This window comes from Tyto alba, unplaced genomic scaffold, assembly GCF_018691265.1.
Source record: "Tyto alba isolate M040663 unplaced genomic scaffold, T.alba_DEE_v4.0 Super-Scaffold_28, whole genome shotgun sequence".
Taxonomy (NCBI): Eukaryota; Metazoa; Chordata; class Aves; order Strigiformes; family Tytonidae; genus Tyto; species Tyto alba.
This window is the reverse complement of record NW_024881302.1, coordinates 17,303,148-17,322,185: the sequence shown is the minus strand read 5'-3', so window position 1 is coordinate 17,322,185 and position 19,038 is coordinate 17,303,148. Positions and strand designations below refer to the sequence as shown.

General features: G+C 69.4%; 2 protein-coding genes across 5 annotated transcripts in view; one reads left to right on the top strand and one right to left on the bottom strand.

Moving 5' to 3' along the window:
• Positions 1-19,038, top strand: part of CORO7 (coronin 7) — a 36,192-nt gene that overhangs the window by 12,832 nt on the left and 4,322 nt on the right. For both annotated transcript variants that reach the window (XM_042798333.1, XM_042798332.1), the window contains exons 8-11: positions 2,929-3,015; positions 3,255-3,337; positions 18,639-18,693; positions 18,975-19,032. In XM_042798333.1, the coding sequence (XP_042654267.1) occupies positions 2,929-3,015; positions 3,255-3,337; positions 18,639-18,693; positions 18,975-19,032 (283 nt within the window). The remainder of the gene's footprint in view (positions 1-2,928; positions 3,016-3,254; positions 3,338-18,638; positions 18,694-18,974; positions 19,033-19,038) is intronic.
• On the bottom strand, positions 9,611-17,151 carry VASN (vasorin). Of its 3 annotated transcripts, none has more exons than XM_042798335.1 (2): positions 17,083-17,151; positions 9,611-12,299 (listed from the first exon to the last, which is right to left on the bottom strand). In XM_042798335.1, the coding sequence occupies exon 2, from the start codon at positions 12,287-12,289 to the stop codon at positions 10,268-10,270; it is 2,022 nt and encodes a 673-aa protein (XP_042654269.1). In that variant the 5' UTR covers positions 12,290-12,299; positions 17,083-17,151; the 3' UTR covers positions 9,611-10,267. The 3 variants fall into 3 exon arrangements, with proteins under 3 accessions (XP_042654269.1, XP_042654270.1, XP_042654268.1); XM_042798336.1 differs by having other exon boundaries at positions 17,093-17,121; XM_042798334.1 differs by lacking the exon at positions 17,083-17,151 and adding an exon at positions 12,563-13,518.

Genomic DNA, 19,038 nt, shown 5'->3' with positions numbered 1-19,038 from the left:
GCCCTGGCCCCTGCCAGCCACAGGGGCTCTGCCAAGGGCAGAGCTGTGCCAATCCCCGCCCCTGACCCCTAGCTACCTCCCACCCATCCAGCCCCACAGCTCTGCCCCGGGCTCCCCATCTCTGGCTCTCCCTGCCCTGCATCCCGGCTGGGGGTGACGGCTCCCGCAGAGGCAGGGATCACCCCGGGGATCGCCCCGGCCCCGCAGTTTGCTTTGTGTCGGGCTCTCGCCAGGAGCCGCAGGCGGTCGGTCGCTCCCTGCGGGGCAGCTGTTACCCCGCTCGCCAGGCCCCACCGCGGCCTCGCCGCCAACAGCTGCATCCGACACGCCGGCCCTGCTCCCCGGCGCTGGCCCCCCGCAGCCCCCCGCAGCGCTCGGGGGCTGCACAGGCAGCAGGGCTGGGGACCCCCGTGGGTACCGGCGCTGTACCCCCAGCCTGTGCTGGGAGGCCTGGGTTGAGATGGGGAGAGGGACGGTGCTGGGAAGCCCTCCCCGTGCGGCCGAGCTGGCTCCGAGGAGGGAGCGCAAGCTCTCCCCAGCCTGGGCTGGCTAAAACCAGCTGGGCTGGACCTGCACAATGGGCTGGAGGAGGCTGGGCTGGCGTGGCTGGGGAACTGGGAGGCCTCCTCGGCTCCCAGTGTGCCGGCCTGGAGCTGGTGGGCTCCTCTCAGCCTGCCGGAGGGACCAGCAGCTCGGGAGGAACGCCCGTCCCTGGGGCTGCGGCTGGTCCCCTGCTCGAGGGACACGGCCCGGGGCGGGGGTGTCCCAGCATCGCACCAGGCTGGGTGCCGGGGGGTCTCTGCCCACCTCTGCCAGCCCCAGGGACCCATGGCAGCCCCACGGCTGCGCCAGGGCTCTTCGCTGACCAAACCAACACCAGTGTCCACTGTCGGTGCCGGGTGACACCGCCCCATCCCACCCGCAGCACCAGGAGAGAGGACATGGGGCCCGGGGCGGGGTCCGCAGGGACCTCCCCAGGATTTGTCTGCCATCCTGCCCCGCACGCTCACCTCCGGCAACATCTGCACAGCCACGTGTGTCTGAGCCACCACCAAAAGCGGAACGCCCCAACCCCGGCCTCCCCACATACTTGCTGCCATACGTACTGCTCAGCCGGGATGGAACTAATGCAGAAAACATGGCCCCGCGCCGCAGCCGGCACGGCGTGGGCTGGGAGCCGCAGCCACATCGCCCTGCCCTCCGCCAGCCGTGCCGCCCGCCCCGGGGGGCTGCCACCCTCCGCCACCTCCCGGGTGCCGGGCTGGATGGCCCAGCGGCGCGCGGGAGCCGGCGGACCTGGCGCCGTCACCGATCGAATCTCCAGCTGTTGAGTTTTGGCCGCCGCAGGCGCGCGGCTCAGGTGCAGAAGTGCTCTCCCGGGCTGGCCGCGGCTCCCGGGGTTCCCGTCCCTCTCGGCACCGATCCTGGGACCGTGTTCCCTTCTCCAGGCCCTTCTCCCCGCCGGGAGCTGGCTCCGGTTGGAGGTGGGGGACGGGCCCCTCCCGCCCCACATCCTGCCCCCGCGGTCGGGAGCGCCGGGTTCGGCTTGGCCAGCGCTGCCCCTTCCGAGCGAGCCGCGCTGGCTGGCGAGCGCCGTGTTTGTGCTGGCAAGGAGGCTGGCGTGCCGGAGCCAGGGGGAGGATGAGCTTGGCACCGTGCGCCTTCTCCCGCCCCGGCTGCGGGTCTCTCCAGAGAGCGGGCATCCCTCTGGGGCCGGTGGCCGGGACCGGGGGGGAGCCTGCTCCTGGTGGGGCTTCTCGGGTGGAGGGGTGAGAGATACGGCACCTCTCGGCGCCCTCGCCGGCGGTCACAGCGTGGCCGTGGCTGGCGGTGCTCGCGCCGAGGGGGACGCAGCTCGCGGGAGGTGGCTCCTCCGGCACCGGGGTCAGCGTGTGCGTGCCAGCCTGTGGCCACCCTCCTGTGCCCACCCCATCCCTCCTGCCCCCCCCCGCCCCCGGCCCTGCGCGGAGGTGCCGGAAGCGCCGTGCCGGCTTTAGCTCTGGCAAAACCCTCCGCTTTTCCGTGCCAGCTCTGAAATCGTTAGCAGTCTTTTCTTGGCGCTTCGCAACCGAGAGCGAGGGGGGCTGCGAGCGCTGGCTGCGCCGTGGGGCGAGCGCTGGCTGCCGGCTCCCGCTGGGACGCCGGGAACCGCAGGACCCATCTGGGAGCCACATGGGAGCCGGCAAGCAGCCGCTGCCAGTAACTCTTCCCCTCCCAGCCTCAGCAGAGCGGCACTGGGGCCAGGGGGAGGTGGGACTGGGCTGGGGACAGTGGGCAAGGATGAGGCGCTGGCCTGGGCTGGGGGGGTCCTGGCCCCACAGGGAGCCCCGGGGCAGAGGGGGAGCGGGGCTGCAGGGGGTGAGGGCGGTGTGGGGAGCGCGGCCGGGCTCAGTCTGCCGTGTGTTTCGGTAGCATCCGGACACACATGGGGCACCCAGCTCCTGCAGCCGGGAGTCAGCATGGATCGAGAGCCCGGGGATGCAGCCAGGGAAGTAAGTCCCTCTGTCACCATGGCCACGGCCAAGCCTCTTCTCCTGCCTGCCAGCACGGAGCCGCTTCCCTGTGGCACACTGACCCCCTATCCCCCTTTCTGGGTGTGGGGAGAGCCCTGGGGGGCCAGGGAGGAGTCCCGTGCCCCCTCACGCTCACATTACCTCTTGCCACCCTTCGCTCCTCGCCGGGAGCCAGGCCAGCCGCTCCACAAAGCAACCACGCCAGCCCAAGGTAGGGGCTCAGGACTGTCACCGCTTGCAGGCTGTCCCCGCTGCACTGTCACCACGGGCATCTCCCAGCCGAGCCGGGAGCCGGCGCTGAGCTCCGTGTGCTCAGCCCCGGGGCAGATCCCGGCCACCGCCGGTGAAACGCGCGTCCGTCCCGCGCGGCGTGGCTGGCGGCGATGCTGACGGCCGTGTCTCCTGTGCTTTGCAGAGTGTCCCGGGACACGAGAACAACAAGGACACCCGGCTGCTCTGGATGGGCTCCAGCGATTGCCTCATCTCTGTCGGGTTCAGTCAGGTATGGTCCTCGCCGGGAAGGTGGCACCGGTGCTACCGGGGTGTCCCAGCCCTGCTCCCTGTGGTGGCTGTGCTGGAAATCCAGGTGCTTTTTGGGTGGCCTGTCCCCGCATGAAAGCGGGAGGTCCCCTCGCCAGGTGACGTGGACCTTGCTGGGGACGGAGGGAGGTTGGCTGGTGGGGGAGGTGGTGCCGTGGGGTCGGCCCAGTGCCCACCGACGCCGTGTCTGTGCCCCTGCAGATGCGGGAGCGGGAGGTGAAGCTGTGGGACACGCGGCGCTTCAGCGGGGCGATGCTCACCGTGGCGCTGGACACCTCGCCCGGGTAGGGACGGGGGACACGCCGCGGGGCGGGAGGGCGAGCGGTGGGGACACCGTGGTCAGAGACCCCCGGGGAACGCGGCAGCGGAGCAGGAGGTGGCAGAGAGCTCCTGGCACCGGCAGCGCTCAGCCACAAAGCTGGGGACAAAGCTGGGGACGGCGTGGCAGCGTCCCCGGCGCCGTTTGGGTGGGGTGGGGAGGGTGGTGGCACTGCTGGGGACAGTGCTGGCGGTGGCTGTGGTGGCTGCTAGCCGGCTGGGCGCGCGCGCCGGGGCAGCACAACAAGGTGCTGCGGGCGAGTGAATCCCTTCGGCGCTGCCCGCGCGCCGGAGCGGCTCGGCCCCGAGCCCCGGCTCACGGTGGGGCCGCAGCGCTTTGTGCCGTGATGGCTGCCCAGCCAGCCGAGCCGCGCTCACCCGGCGTCCCTCGGGGGTGTGGGAGAGGAGATTTTGCAGCCCTGAGGGGTCGAGGCGTGATGGAGCCGTCTCCTGTCGGTGGGGCACCGCCGAGGTGAGGAACGCTCCGGTTAGACCCGGCCTGGCGTCCCCCACACCGCCCGGCGTGAGCAAGGAAACAGGAGGAAGAGGAGGAGGCAGCGCCTTCATCCCTCCAGGGTGAGGGGAGGATTGGGGCAAGGTCCTTGCTGGGCTGTGCTGGAAGCCGCCGGCTCTCCCCAGAGCAAAGCACAGGGACGCCGGGACCCTCGCCGCACGCCGGGCCGGGCTGCTGGAGCGGGCTGGGCGGTCGGCAGCCACCGGGTGCGGATACGGGGCCTCCAGCAAGGAGCTGAGTGAGCCGTGACAGCAGGGCCGGCATCCCCCGCGCCGGGGTGTCGGCTCGGAGCCGGCACTGGCGGCAGCCGGGACCGACAGGAGGGGAGAGGACCGGCCGCGGGCACGCTGGGGAGGTGCTGACAGGGCGGGCGCGGGATCAGCCCTGGGGTGGGGAGCAGGCGGGGAGGCTGATGGGGCACCCCTCGCCCTCCTGCGAGCTGCCGGGGTGAGCGGCTTGCAGCTTTCCTGCGCCCCAGCTCTGCCGGCACCACGGGCAAAACCAGCCGTGGGGTTGCTACCTCCAGCCGTAGTGAGCAGCCATCATTAGTGTCCAGAGTGAACACTCCCAGGGGAGGCCGGGGCACACAGTGTGCTGCCAGGGGAGACTTGGGGGTCCTTTATTGCTGCCGGCAGAGGATCCAGGGGGAATTACCCCCAAATCCCGCTGCTTCTCGGACCCCGCACGCGTGGGCCTCCGCGCCGGCGCTGGGCCGGGGTGAGCCAGCCCGGCTAAATTGGATGCAGACGCCAGGCTGCGCGGAGCCCCCTTTGCGCAGGCCGGAGTTATTTTGGCTGCCGGGTTTATCGGCCGCCAGGAATGCGGCTGCCTGCGCGTCACGCCGCCGGGGCTCTGCCGGGTTGCGGCTGCGGGGCGATATGGAAAAGGGCTGGGGGGTAGGGATGGGAGGGGGGGGGGGGCAAGCGGGGGGACACCCCCCACCCCCCCCCCCTCCTCAGCCAGTGCCGCAGAGCCGCCGAGGAGCGGGAGGGGCTTTTTTTAGGCGGCCTCGGCGGGGCCGGCCGCGCTTCCAGCCCCAACCGCTCCCCGCCTGTAAATCTCGCGGAGATGACAAATGGCGGAGGGGGATTTATTTGGGCTGGCTGCCGGCAGAGGTGCCGAGAGAGGGGCCGCGCTCTCCCTCCGGCGGAGCCGTGCCGATCAGCGGGCTGCCACGGTCGGGAACCCCGGAGCCGTGGCGAGGGCAGGGGAGTGGAGGATTTGGGGATCACCGAGTCCCGCCCCCCCCCCCCCCAAGACATCCCAGAGCCTAAACAGGGGAGCTGCAGGCTCGGGGCAGGGGGGGTTGCCCGCTGTGGGTGCGTGGCGTGGGGCATCGCGGCCCGTCCGGCAGCGCGGTGGTGCCGGCCGTGGCCACGAGCCGCGTGTGCGGGGAGCGGGGCGCAGCAGCGGCAGCTCGTTGGGGCTCTTTGAGGAAGCAATCAGTGGGCGGGCAGGAAACTCATACCATTCATTACTGACGCCGGGCCGGCAGGAAGGGGAGACCGCGTCCCCACCGCGTCCCCACCGCGCCCTGCCGCGGGGGCCCGTGCCCGCCCAGCCGGCACCAGGCGTCCCCAGCACCCGGTGGCACCCCGAAGCGGGACCATGGCGTGCCCTGAGGTGGGGGACACACACACACACCCACCCCAATGCCCACAGCCGTGCTGAACCCCCGCGGGGTGGCTGCGCCCCTTCCCCATCATCCACAGGGGGAGGGAGCCGGGGGGGGGGGTGGGGGGGTGGGCAGACACTGGCCCCATTCACCCCCACGTCAGCCAGTGCATTTTGAAGGTCCCCCCCATCCCAAATCCAGAGCAGGCAAGAGCTTTTTTGACCGTGTAAACTTAATTTTCAAAGCACCCTGGCTGTGCAGGCGCCCTGCTCAGGAGCTGACCCCCTCCCGCCGATGCCCAGACCCCCACGGGAGCCGGTGGTGGGTGGCCCCAGCCCCTCCCCATGCTGTGGTCCTCAACGTGCCGCCTTCGGGTACCCGCCGCTCCCTTCAACTCGGGTTTTGTCTTCTCTCCCCACCCCGGCCCCTTTTAATTAGATCAAGGAGCAGCAGGGCAGGAGCCAGGAAGGGGCCTCAATAGGTTATTGTTGCCCTAAATTGTAACCAGCACCGGTGGGGTTGGGTTACCGGCTCCGACTCGGGGTCAGCCACCAGACCCCGCTGCCGCACGCCCGGCGGCCGGCACCGCGCTGCCCCGGGGACCGTGCCGTCACCACCCCGGGGCCGGCGAGAACAGCGGCTCCCTTGTGTCGCCACATCTTTCCGTGTCCCGAAAAATGTCCCCAGGGAGGCTGGGGGTGCCCACTTGCCGAGCAGGGGAGCGGGCAGCCCCCTGCCCCACACCACGGCTGGGTCGGTTGGGCCGAAGCGACCGGGTCTGCGAAGGTCCCGGGGAGCTGTGTCCCTGTGGCAGATCCCCACGGGGCAGGGTGGTTTTGGGGGGGCGGAGAGATGGGATCCCCACCACCCTCAACGGGGCAAAGTCCACCAGAGCTGGGAGGTGCCAGAGCCGGGCCCTGCCCGCAGCAGGGAGCTGGCATGGCAGGATGCTGGTGGAGGGATTTGGGGCTGTTTGGCTCCCCCAGCGCTGGAGCGGGACACAGAGGTGCCTGGGTGGTTCCCTGGGGATGCTCAGCCCCCCAGCACCCCCCGCTGCTGCCCCCCCCCCCCCCCCCCTCCAGCCAAAGCCTGCGGCTGAGCAAGATCATGGGGGGGCGCGTGGGGCAAGCTTGCAGCCCCGCTATTCCCCAGCTCCAGCCCCCACCGAGGCACACGTCCCACTGAAGCACGTGTCCCCACTGTCCCCTTGCCACCCCTGCCCGGTCCCGCTCCCACCCCGCCTGGGCCTTAGAAGCCTTTTGGGGTCTTGCAGGGCGTTTTAGGGGGGTTCTGACAACACCCACCCTAGCGGTCAGGTCTCACTGGCAGAGCCCTGAGCAGGACACGTCTGTCCCTGTCCCCATCCCCGGTCCCCTGCAGACCCCAGCCCTGGGCTGGCGGCTGCTTGCCCTCGGCGGGGAGGGGGCTTTTCCTGCTGCCCCCGCTTGGCTGCCGAGCTCAGCGGCGGGGAGGGGCCCCCCCCACCGGGTGCCACCCCAGCGGGACCCGGTCGCCGTGGGGTGAGATGCTCCTGCGCGGCCGCTCGAAGGGGTTAACGCCGGGCCGGCCGCCTGCCCCGGGTAATTACACCCTGTAAAAATAACCCTGTGCCGTCCGCTCGGGCGGGAAGGCGGCGAGTGGTGGCAGCGCCGAAATCGCTCCCAGATGGGCCACCACGGCCTTGGCCGACCGGCGCTCCCCAGCTTTCCAGGAAGCCGCCGGGATTTCAGCCTCTCTCAGCTTTGCGGCAGCGCGGGGGGCTGCGGGATGGGCACACGCCTGCCCTCATCCCCGGGGAGTGAGGATGGGGGGGACCCCCCCCCACCCCCAGCACCCTGCGCCGAGGCAGCGTGTCCCGCCAGGGGCTCTGCTCTGGCCGTGGGGACCCGGGGGACCCAGGGGACCACGCTTTGGTTTCCACCGTGCCCGATGTTTCTCTGGAAGCCAGATGGCTCGCAGGCTTCGGGGCGCAGGGCTGGGCCAGCACCGGGGCAGCGGGACTTGCCCGGGTGAAGCCGGTGGCTCCTCCCGTTGTGGCTCCCCGCCGACACCCCCCCCCAACCCCATCCTGCCGGTGGCTGCTGGCCGGGGCTCTCGGTTACCAGCCCCGCTGGATCGCATAGCGACGAGGATTGGGTTTGGGTTCGTTTCAGGGGGTTTTGCAATTCCTCCCCGGCGCTGATTCAGCTCGCAGGAATTAGCAGCGCCGCACACTGTGCCGCTCGGAGCCGCTCCTGGCGCGCGCCGGGGCTGGCAGCAGCCGGGGGGACTTTTGCTCTCAGGTTTGGGAACCCGTGGGGGTGGGTTGGGGGTCGGGAGGCTGGAAGGGCCCATTTTGGGCGCTGCCGAGCTCCCGTGGAGCCGCCTGGGTGCAGATGTGGGTGTGGAGGCGCGGGGATCCGAGGCCACAGCACCCCCCGTACCCCTCCGTGCCGAGGCCGAGCCCCGCTGCCCGCCTCGTCCTGCTCCGGGCCCTTCGCCACGCGGCCGCCGTTGGCTGGAGCCCCCGCACCTCCCGGCTGGCACCTAGATCTTCCGGGCCACCCCAAAATCCTCGCCTGGGGGTTTACAGGTTGCTCTACATCTGCCAAAGCCAAGACCCCCCGCTTTGCCAGGGCAGCCGGCGTGGCATCTCCAAAGCGGACGCGGTCACTTCGGAGGGGCCGGGAATTCCCCCAGGAGCGCCGGGACCTGCCGAGGGGTCGTGGGGGGGGGGTCCCCTGCAACCCGTTAGGGGAAGGGCACGTCACGAAGCCAAGCAGCAGGAGGGAAGGGCTGCTGGTCCCTGCCAGCCCGGTGCCGGTGAGGGGACACGCAGGGGCCGACCCTGCGCCCGGTCGGGCTCGGGGGGGGGGGGGGGGGCGAGGGGGGGTCGTGGTGGCGGCCGTCCGGAGGCACCCGGCGCGAGGCCGCAGCTCCACCGGGGACTTTACTTCTCTCCTCCTGGCGGGGCTAGAAAATATACAAAGCTCGCAGTGAAAATATTTACACAGCAGCAATTTTCAGAGGAATTTGGGATGTTAATTTGAAAAATCTGTGGGGAGAGGACCACAATGGGCCCTTTGAGCGGGCGAGCGTGGCCATCGCACGGACCCGCCCGCGCCGGCGAGGGGCCCCTCCTGCTGCTGCGCCGGCCCTAATGGGAGCCAGCCATGCCGGAAGCCCACCTGGGAGTCGGGGGGCGGGGGGGTCCGTGCCAGACGGCCCCCGCTGCCGCCCCACACCCCTAATTGCATCCAGAGCCTCTCCCTCCCGCCATCGGCCCCCGGGGCGAGCAGGACCGGGGCCGGATCCGGCGGCCCAGCCGGGGCTCCCGGAGAGCCGCCGGCCCCGGTGCGGCAACGGCACGGCGGTGACCCTCGGCTCCGCTGGCGGCAGCCCCGACACTTCAGCTCGTTTTTTTTTGCTCATTCTCTCCAAATCAAACATACCTCAGCAGGCAGGGCCCCAACCTGGAAAATTCCAGCCCGAAAGATAAAGGATTGGAAAACGATTAAAACCAGAGGGTTGGAGCAGAAACCACTTGGCAGCGGGAACCTGCCGAGCGCCGGCTCCCAGCCCTCCCTGCCGGAGCCAGCGCACAAAACCGGCTGTGGGGCTCACTGGGGGGGTTCCTGAGCCTTGGGTCTGGCTGCAGCCCCCCCACGCTTTGGGGGGCGGGGGGGGGGGGGGGGGCTGAGCAGGCTGACACTTGTCACGGGTGTTTTGGGGGCGCTGGTGGTGATGTCAGGAGGTTGGGCAGGGCCGCGCGTCCCGCAGGCGGCCCCGGAGCCATCTGGCAGGCGGGGAGGGATGAAGTAAGGCTGGACGATGCGCAGGGGCTGATTTGAAACCCATGGCCTCTGTTTTGGGAACACCTCCTCAGCACCCGCAGTGCTGGGGGCGGGGGGGAGGGCAGCACCGTGGGGGCAAAGCTTCCCCAGCGCCACCGCCCAGAGTCAGGAAAACTCCCCCCTCGGTCGCCCTGACTCATCCCGGCGCTCGCCAACAACAACGGGACCTTCCCGCTCCTCGGCAGGGGCCACACCGCGCTGCCCGCACGCCGGGGCGAGATGGGCAGCGCCTGCAAAAGCGCTCGGGGCTGCGCAGATGTTTTCATTATTGTTGTTGTTTTAATTATAATTTTTTTTTTTTTTTTTTTTTTGTTACAAAAAGACACCCTTCTGGTCCGCCTTACAAAAGAGATGTACACAAACCTGTACCAGCAAAAAAAAAAAAAAAAAAAAAAAAAAAAAATATTTTCCCAGAAGAAATGGGAAATAACCATGTATAAATATTCTCTCCGAGTTCTTAAAGCTTCAATTCCCGGTTTGCCTGCTCGGCACTTCCTTTGGCCCGGGGGTCCCGAGGGTCCCAGCACCTCGGCCGGGCCTTAATTGCTCACATCAGCTTCCAGGGAGTTGAGAGTCACGGGCCGTGCTCCGCTAAAGGACCCCTGTTACCAGCACGTGGACGTCCCTTAGCCGAGTCACCGGCAGGTTGCTTTTTAGCAGTAGCTAAAAAAACCCCACCCGAGCCCCAAATTAAAAACCCAAACCCCCTCTCTTTTGCTACCCACGTTCTACGTAGAGTCATGGAAATCAAGGCACCGAGTGGTAAAATTAGTGTCTCCTCCCAAAGCGTGGCAGCCTCTCGGAAATTGCACATTATGGGTTTGGAGTTTTTCTGCCTTAACTCCTCGCCGTTCCTCACCCCGGAGGGACTCGGCCGGGCGCCGCTGTTGGAATTCAACCCTCGTCTGTCCGGGGCTGCCCCGTCCCTCCTGGCTCAGAAATAGGAGGGTTTGAGCCCCGGGGTGTTGTTGTTGCTGGGGTAGTGCGACTGCATGAGCGGGACCTCGCACTCGGAGCCGCCGGAAAGCATCGCCGCCTCCGGCACCTTGCGGCCGTGGCTGCTCAAATCCCCGTTTTCCAGGCAGGCTTTCACCCCTTCCAGCTCCAGCGGGCTGGCGTCCGCCCCGGCGCCGGCGTGTGCCTTCGCCCGGCGGTGCCGGCGGTAGTACGTGCCGGCGGTCACCACCACCGCCAGCAGCAGCGCGGCGGCCAGCGCGGGGACGATCATCAGGGCGAGGTTGCTGTCCTTGCTCTGGGTGACGGGGGAGTGCTGCTGGTGGCTCACCGGCAAGGTCTGCGCCTCGGCGCAGTGCTCCTCCTTGGAGACCTTCTCCCCCAAGGGCCCGATGCAGACGCGGTAGGTGCAGTTGGGCTTCAGCGCCCGCACCGTGTACTCGGCGAGCGAAGCCGGCAAACGCAGCATCACCGGCCGCTTGTCCGGCCCGGAGAGATTTCGGTAGCTCAAGCGGATGCCCTTCAGCTGAGCTTTGGATTGGACGTAGTTCTGCAAGTCCACTTTGAGGGAGGTGCTGCTGACCTGCGCGATGCTGATCCGCCGCCCGGGCGGTGGGGCCGGCGTGGCCGGGGCCGGCGTCGTCCCCCTCGCCTCCACCTCGCAGTACGCCCCGGCGAAGCCCAGCGGGCACAGGCACTCCAGGTGGTTTTGGGCACCCAGGTGGCAAGTGCCCCCGTTCAGACACGTGCGCGGGGGGCAGATGGGGGGCGGGGGGCTGGTGGGGGCCGGGGGGCCGCTGAAGGGCACCGGCGTGGAGCTGCCCTGGGGGGCCCCGGCCGCCGGGGTGGGAGCGGCGGTGCTGGGCGGCGGCGCCGGGCGGCTGCTGGTGGGGAGCGGCGCGGGCGGCGGCGGCGTGGTGGTGCGCGGCGTGGTGGGCGGGGGGGTGGTGGTGGTGGTGGTGGGGCAGCCGAAGTCGGCGTACTGCAGGTGGTGGAGGAGCTTGCCGGAGTTTTTAGGGGGGAAGTGGCAGCGCGTCTCCTCGGGCCGCCGGAGGAGCACGTTGCTGGCGTTGACCCACTGCACCAGCCAGCTCATCTGGCAGATGCAGTTGAAGGGGTTGCCAGCGGCCGTCACGGCCCGCAGCCTGGGGAAGAAGCCGGAGAAATCCCGAGGGATGGTGTTGATGTTGAGGTTGCTGATGTCCAGCTCCTGGAGGTTGTGAAGGTTGTGGAAGTCCTCGGCCGGCAGCTGGGAGATGCGGGCGTTGCCAGCCAGGCTGAGCTTGGTGAGGCTCCCCAGCCGCCGCAGCACCGCCGGGACACGCTCCAGCAGGTTGTCGGAGACGTCCAGCTCGTGGAGGTTGTTCTGGGCCTGGAAGAGCTCCTCATTTAAGCTCGTCAGGCCCAACCCCGCGATCTTCAGGGACTCGATGTTGATGGCGTGGAAGGCCCCTGGCGCAATGGTGGGGATCTTGTTCCAGCTGATGTCCAGCAGCAGGAGGTTGGGCAGGTCGAGGGTGGGCACAGCCCAGAGCTGGTTGTTCTGCAGCTTCAGCTCCAGCAGGTTCTCCAGCGTGTCGAAGGCAGCAGCATGGATGTGCTGGATCCTGTTCTTCTGCAGGTAGAGCCGCTCCAGCAGCCGCAGCCCATGGAAGGTCTCGTTGGTGATCTCCTGCAGCTGGTTGGAGGACAGGTCCAAGTTGACGAGCTCCGTCAGGGGCTGGAAGATGTTTTTCTGGATGCTGGTGATTTTGTTTTGTGAGAGGTCCAGGAGCTGGAGGGCGGGCAGGCCCGCAAAGCTGTCCTCGCTGAGCATCGTGATGCCGTTCTCAAAGACGTAGAGGGAGAGGGTGTTGGGGGGCAGCCCCCGGGGCACGGTCTGGCCCCGTCTGGCCGCGCACAGGATGGTCTTGGGGTCTTGGCACTGGCAGCCCGCGGGACATGCCCCAGCCAGCTCCCCGAGGGCCGAGAGGAGCAGCGTGCAAAGGATCAGCTGGTTCATGGTGTCAGCTCTGCGGGAGAGAGAAACCCAGGCAAGGTTAGGGGGTGTCTCAGACCCCCCCGCTGCACCGCTGCCGGGCTGAGGGCCTTCCCCCCTCCCGTGCCCCGCTCGGGACCTTCTGGCCCCAAAGGGACCACGGAGGGAGCGGGAAGTTCCCCGCCAGACCCCTGTGGCCTGGCACAGAGGTGGGGAGAGCGAAGCAGCACACGGGCTGCCCACCCCGACTCCACGTTCTCCCCCTCCCCAGACCGTCAGGATTTAGGGACATGGTACCTTTGCGTACCCCAGGCTCTACCGTAAGACACGTCCCACCGGCTCTGGCCTGGCCTCTTGGTACCGTGGAGCAGCGAGACCCCGGAACGCGGCAGGGCAAGGGCCCCTACCTCCCGGCTGCTCTCTGCAGGGTGCAAATCAAACATGGGGGATGCGGAGCAGAGGCACCGCTCGAGGGGGTGGGAGCCTGGCCAGCCTTCCTAACACTGAGCTCGGCTTAACCCTTTGCTTGTGGCACCGTCCCGGCAGCTGCACCCACGAGGTCTGCTGGATCGCCGGTGCCAGCAACCCCCCACGGGGATAGGGGCACCCAGGGGTGGCACAGGCTGTGGGGCTGAAGAAGCTGGGGGCCCCCCCTGCCCCGTGGGTCCCCCCTGTGCCCTTCAGAGCCGGCTGCATCCCAAGGCTTGTTACTCAGCCCCGAGCTGGCTCCTGTCCCCTGGGGGCCACGGGTCACCTTGCTGTTCCCCTCCCTGCTGCCACCCCGGGGACTCAGCACAGCACCCTGGGCTGCGTCCTCATCCCTTGGGGATGGGACAGCAGGGAGGATGCTCTCGGGGTGAGTGAGGCTGTAGCCACCCCCACCCCAGCCCCCCATGGGTGCAGCTGGCTGTTCCCCACGGGGCGGGCTCCTCTCTCAACCCCCTTTATCAGCCCTTTTAATGACACTCCTAATTAGCACAGGCTGGGCCCGGGACCCACTGCCTCCTGCCACCCCATCTCAGGAGCACACGGGGGTAGCTGGGGGGGGGTCCCCCCCCGGCAGGGAAGAGGCAAACCCCACCATGCTGCTAGAGGTGGGGGTGCTGCCAGCATCCTGCCCCACCAGCCTCCACCACCTCCTCCTCCTCCCTTCTCCAGGCTGTTCCATCCTTCCAGGCAAACACACACACCACACCACCCCCCCCTTTCCCTTGCAGCTCGCAGGGGGCCCCAGCCCTGCACGGGGGGCTGCGGGGTCGTGCAGCAGCACGTGCCGCCTGCCCCAGCCGCCCCTCCGCCGTGGGGGGCCCCGTCCCGGCCACGCCGGCGGTGCAGGGACACTGTGTCCTGCTCCACGAGGGTCGTGCTGTGCATGTGTGTGTGTCCCCAGGTATGACCCCGGCCAGCAGACACCCCCAGCGCTCGCCCACAGCCAGATGGGGTTAAGTGGGTGGCCAGCTCTGTCCTCGCCTCTTCCCCGGGTGGGGTGCACCCGAGGGTGGGGTGCACCCGGCGCTGCTGGGCAGGGTCACCACAACCGCCTGAGTCACTTGGCCCAACCAGCTCTGCCCCGCCGTGACCTGTTGCTGTCAGCCTTTCCCCCGCCTTCCCCCGGTGTCAGAGGGGAGCTGTGCCACATCCAGGGGGTCACCGCCACCCAATTCCCTCCCCAGCCCCCTCGCCGCTGCCGGGTCCTGCTGCACCCCCACATCACGGCCGAGCCGTCGGCGCTCAGCCCGAGCAGAGCTCAAAAAGCATCACGGAGCCCTTGTGAAGCGCTTTGTGGGGCTCAGAAGCCGTGGGGGGGCACACTCAGTACCCCTCACCACCAGGGCAGCCCTGGAGGCGGCTCCGGCAGCCCGAGGGTGCTGGCTGGCAGGGCGCAGGGTGCCGGTGGTGCCGCCGCCGTGCCAGGCCACCCCGGGTGGGCAGCGCCGGAGCGGGGCCAGGCCTGCGGGAGGCTGGTGAGGCCGAGGCTGGTTTTGCAATGCCAGGGTCGGGTTTCGCTGACGTGTCCCATGCTGCAACCAGCTGCTGACTCCAAGTCTCTCTCTCTCTCGTCCCTTTAATTACGCTGGCATTTCCTCCCCGCCTGCCAGGCTCCCCCTGCTCCCGGCAGGTTTGGCTGGTGAGGCCGCGGCCGCGCATCCTCGCCTCGCCACGAGCGAGCGCCGGGCAGGCTGGCAGGGTTGCTCCACCCGCACGCCTCCGCCACCTCTCCCTCGGCATCACCCCGCTCCGCCGGCACACGCCAGCAGCCCGCCCTGATGCTATTTCAAGGCACCGAGGGGTTAACCCAGCCCAGGCTGGCTCACCACGTTGCTCACCCTTCTGAAACAGGGGTGGGGAAAAACCTCCCCACGTCCCCGGAGGGGGGTCCCCAAGGGTGGGAGAGGGGGCCCTGGTTCTGCTGGAGGTGTTAGGACCGCCCTGCCAGCAGCCTGCTGCTGCCTTGGCTGGGCTCCCCTGCGCCTGCACCGCAGATATTTGCCGAATTATTCATATTTTCCGGCTGCGGGGAGGATCCGGGCTCGGATTCCCCCAGTCTCAGCTCAGCCTTTCCCTGCCAGCCTGCTGGGGTGGGAGCGCCATGTCCCCCCTCCCTGCCTGCAGCTCCCCCGAAGCCAGGCCAGCCACGGGCAAGGGACACCCCGCTTCGCACCCACCACGTGCTTTAAGGACGAGGCCGATGCCGTCCCCATGCCGCAGGGTGACACCTGCACAGGAAGGGCCGGAGGAGCCCTCCCGGGGGTCCCTGCCCTTCCCCACCGCTCAGGGACGTGGCCGTTCTCCCCGGGGAACCCAGCGCGGCCAGGATGTCCCTTCCCGCACCGGCGAGCGAGGTCCTGACACCGATCAAAGCCACCGGTGTTGCCGACAGGCTGGTGGGCTGCCTCCCCGGCCGGCGGGCACCGGTGCGGGTAGGACGGGGGCCCTGCACGAAGCCAGGCGCTGGGCTCCGTCCCTGTCACCGCGGGGAAGGACACTGTGCCTTTGCTGGGCAGGACACAGGCACCGCTCCCCTCCCTTACGCCCCCGCTAAAACAAGCCTATGTCAGCACGTGCCCCCTCCTGAGACCCAGCCGGGGGGATGCAGGATTAAGCCCTTAATCCTCCTCCCCTTCAACCCACCCTGCGCCGCCGCAGCTCCCACCTCCTCCCGGGCTCCCCTCCCTATTTAATTAAAGTTTCCGCAGCAGCCCCGGAGGAATGCAGGCCTGGTTATTGCATTCCCCGGGGCACTCGCCAGCCCCTCCGTCCCGCTCCTGCCCCTTTGACCCGGCCGCGCTCCCTGGCTCAGGTGCCAGGAAGGAGAAAAACCAGCAGAGCCGCTTTACCGCCTCCGGAGGAGCCCGAACGGTGGCGGAGGTTGGGAGGAGGCCGGCGATGCTGCCACGCGCGGCCCCGGCAGCATGGGCAGATTCCTACGGCGTGAGTGGGGCGGCCGTGGCTGTCCCCGAGCGCTTCGAGCGCTTCCTCCTGCCGCGTCCCGCCGGCGGAGCCAGCCGGGCAAGCAGCGCTTGCGTCAGGGCCACCCGGTGAGGCCACCCGGCCTCGGCGTGGTGCAGGGAAAAATAGTAATTAGTGTCATCCTTGACGGCACTGCCCAGCGCCGTGTGGGCAGCAGCACGGCCCCAGCTGGGTCAGGTCAGTCCGGCTGCCCCAGTTTCGGCAGAATGAGACCCACTGGTGTGGAGCACATTGGCCAGAGTGGGGGTTTTTGTTTGGGAAAAGGGGTCTTTCAACTGGAGCATCTCTGCTGGGATGCATTGGTTCTTGTGGCAGCTGCCAGGGCAGGAGGGAAAGGGGGACAGAAAGGGACACTTACCCCACGGTGGCCTAAAGTCACACCTAGAGAGGGTGCCGGGGGCCAGCACCCCCCCCCCCCCCCAGCGCACGCCGGGTGGCAGTGAAGCGCGCAGGGAGCTGGCAGCAGGAGAGGCGGTGGGGTATCCCTGCCGGCTGGCAGCCAGGCTGGCTGGGGGCCCTGCTGACGCCTGTCCTCTGCGCCAGCCGGGGTGGGAAACCCCCGCCGGCACTGCCCACAGAGCCCACTCGGCCTCACGGTGGGTCAGCAGCCCAGGACACCAGCCCCCGAGGACGGGCAGGGCGAGGGCAGCCAAACCCCACCCCGGCCGAGCCCTCCGCCAAGGAGGGTGGTGGTGGACACCACTGCCAGCAGCTCCCACCTCTGCCTGACCCCAAAGGGTGAGCCCTGCCGCCACATCGGCCGGGACGGGGCGAGCACGGGATGGATGCAGGACCACACTGGTCCCGTGGGGGGTCCTGGAGCCCTTTTGTAGGGCTGGAGGGAGCTGGGCTGTGCGTTAGCCCTGGCCACATCTCCTCCCTTCCCTGTGATGGGAGCAGCACCAGGCTGAGGTCCCCAGGCCAGAGCCCGGCACATCGCATGGCAGGATAAGCAGAGGCAGGGAGACAGGGAGCCTGCAGCCCTGCCTGCACCCTCATCCCTGCCCACCACAGTGCTGTCACCTCAGCCCCGTCACCAGCCCAGGTGGGGGCCAGCCAGGTGCCCCCCCCCCAGCTCAGCTAAGGCCTCGGGGGTGGGGAGGAGCTGAGCACCCCGACCCCCCAGCCTGGAGCAAGGCGCTGGCCGCGGGTTCCCTGCCTGCGGCCGAGGTGACACCCCGTCACCCGGGGAGGGCTGCGTGCCCCGGCGAGGCCCACGGAGCCCCCTCGGCCCCGCCACTCGCCCGGCAGAGCCCCCTCCCTCCCGTGGGCCGCCGCCCCCCGAGCCCCCGGCGCCGTGGCGAGCGGCTGGCCGGGGCAGCGGCCCCCGAGGACGCGGGACTCACCGTGGCGTGGCGTGGCGTGGCGTGGCGAGCCGGGCCGGGCCGGGCGGTCAGTCCATGGCGGCGGCAGCCGGCGGCCGGGCGGGCGCTCCCCTCTCTGGCGGCGCCGGGCGAGGGGGGGCGGCTTTAAAACCGCGGGGGGGCGGAGCCTGCCCTCCCGCCGCCTTCCCATTGGCTGGCGGGGGGACGGGGCACGGCTGCCCCTCCTCAGGCTCCGCCCCCTGCGCACCTGGGGCCCGACACGGGGCGGGACCCCCCGGAGGAACCGGGACCCCCGGGACCTCCGGTGTCCCCGGGATCCCGGCACCCCTGCTGTGCACGCACGCAGCCATCGCGGTAGGAGTAGGGGCAAGGGTGCCTGCCTCATGTCCCCCGCACCCTTGGCACCCCCCGGCACCTCCAGCACCCTCGGTAACACCAGGGGCTGGGTGTCCCTGCCGCCCCCGGTGACCCCCATATCCAGTGTACACAGGGTCACCAGCACCCTGGCACCCCGCTACCCCCCGGCACCCACAGAGGCCTGCCACCTGGCACCGCAAGGACGGCACGGGCCAGGACGGGACAACCGGACACCCAGGGTGCCCTTGTCCCAAGCTCAGGCCCCGGCGGTGGTGACAGCGCTGGGGACGGTGACCGCAACCGGGCCGGGGACACCGGTGCCTGCCGCGGTGTTTGCCTCCACGGTGCAAACAGTCCCGGGGCAGGACGGTGCCGTACCGGGCACAGCCATCCCTCGTGCCGTCCTGTGGCAGCACCAGGGTGTCCCCACCGTGGGGACTTGCTGGGGTGGGAGCACGGCGCAGCCCTCGCTTCGCCGTATTTTCTCTGAGCCGCGTGGTATAAAACCCCGGCACGGCATGGCACGGCTCCCTCTCCTCGCCACAGAAACGTCAGCTGAAGGGACCCAGATCGTCCCTTTGTTCTCTGCCCCTCCACCCCTGCCGAGGGAGGGCAGAGAGGTGGCCCTGTGCTCCTCGTCGCCACCGTCCCCTCCAGCCACCGAGTATTCCCTGCCACAGTCACCTCTGGCCACCGAGCATCCCCTTGGCCATCGTCCCCTCCGGCCACCGAGCACGCAGGGTGCAGGACAAGGAGCAGGGACACGCTCCAGCCGGCACAGCCCTGGCCACAGGGCACTCCCGGGGCTGGTGGCACCGCAGGTGCCGGGCGAAGCGGGGTGGCGTGCCGGGGTGTGCCACGTGCGCGCCCCAAACTGGCCGAGCCGGCTCAGCCAGCCCCGGGGCTCCCCTTTGGGTGCCGGTGTCTTCCCCGTGCGGGGCCGGGTGCCATCGCTGGGCACGGGGTGCAGGGATGGGAGCGGGATGCCCCGCAGCCCAGCACGGCTTCGCCACGGGCACCACGCAGCCGGGGCTGGAAGCGGCGGTGCCATCCCACCCGGGGTGGGACAGCGAGGGCACCCCCCCAGCACCAGCAGGGCCTGATCCTACCCTGCGCTTCCCCAGGATGGGGTTTGGGGTGCGCACCAGTGGGGGAAGGGGCAGGATCCGGCCCCACAGCCGTCAGGGTGCCCCCGGCTCAGCACCCTCCTTCCCTTGCAGGGCGGCCATCCCGCTGTACGACGCCGACACGGGGCTGCTGGTGCTGGCAGGGAAGGTGAGGTCCCAGAGCAGCGGGGTGTGTGTGTGTGGGGGGTGAGGTGGGGTGCAGTGAGGTGTATGAGGGTGCAAGGGGGGGTGCAGAAGGGTGTATGTGGGTGCAGGGGGGGGTGCGGTGGAGCGTAGGAGGAAGCAGCGGGGCGCAGGGGTGGCAGCAACATGTATGTGGGCGCAGTGGGGTGCGGGAGGATGCGGAAGGGTGCCGGGGGGCGTAGCGGGGTGCGTGGGGGTGTGGCGGGGTGCTCCCCACAGCCCCGCTCATGCCCCGTCCCCCTCCAGGGAGAAAACCTCCTATACTGCTTCGAGGTGACAGCCACGCAGCCGGCGCTCACCCAGGGTAAGC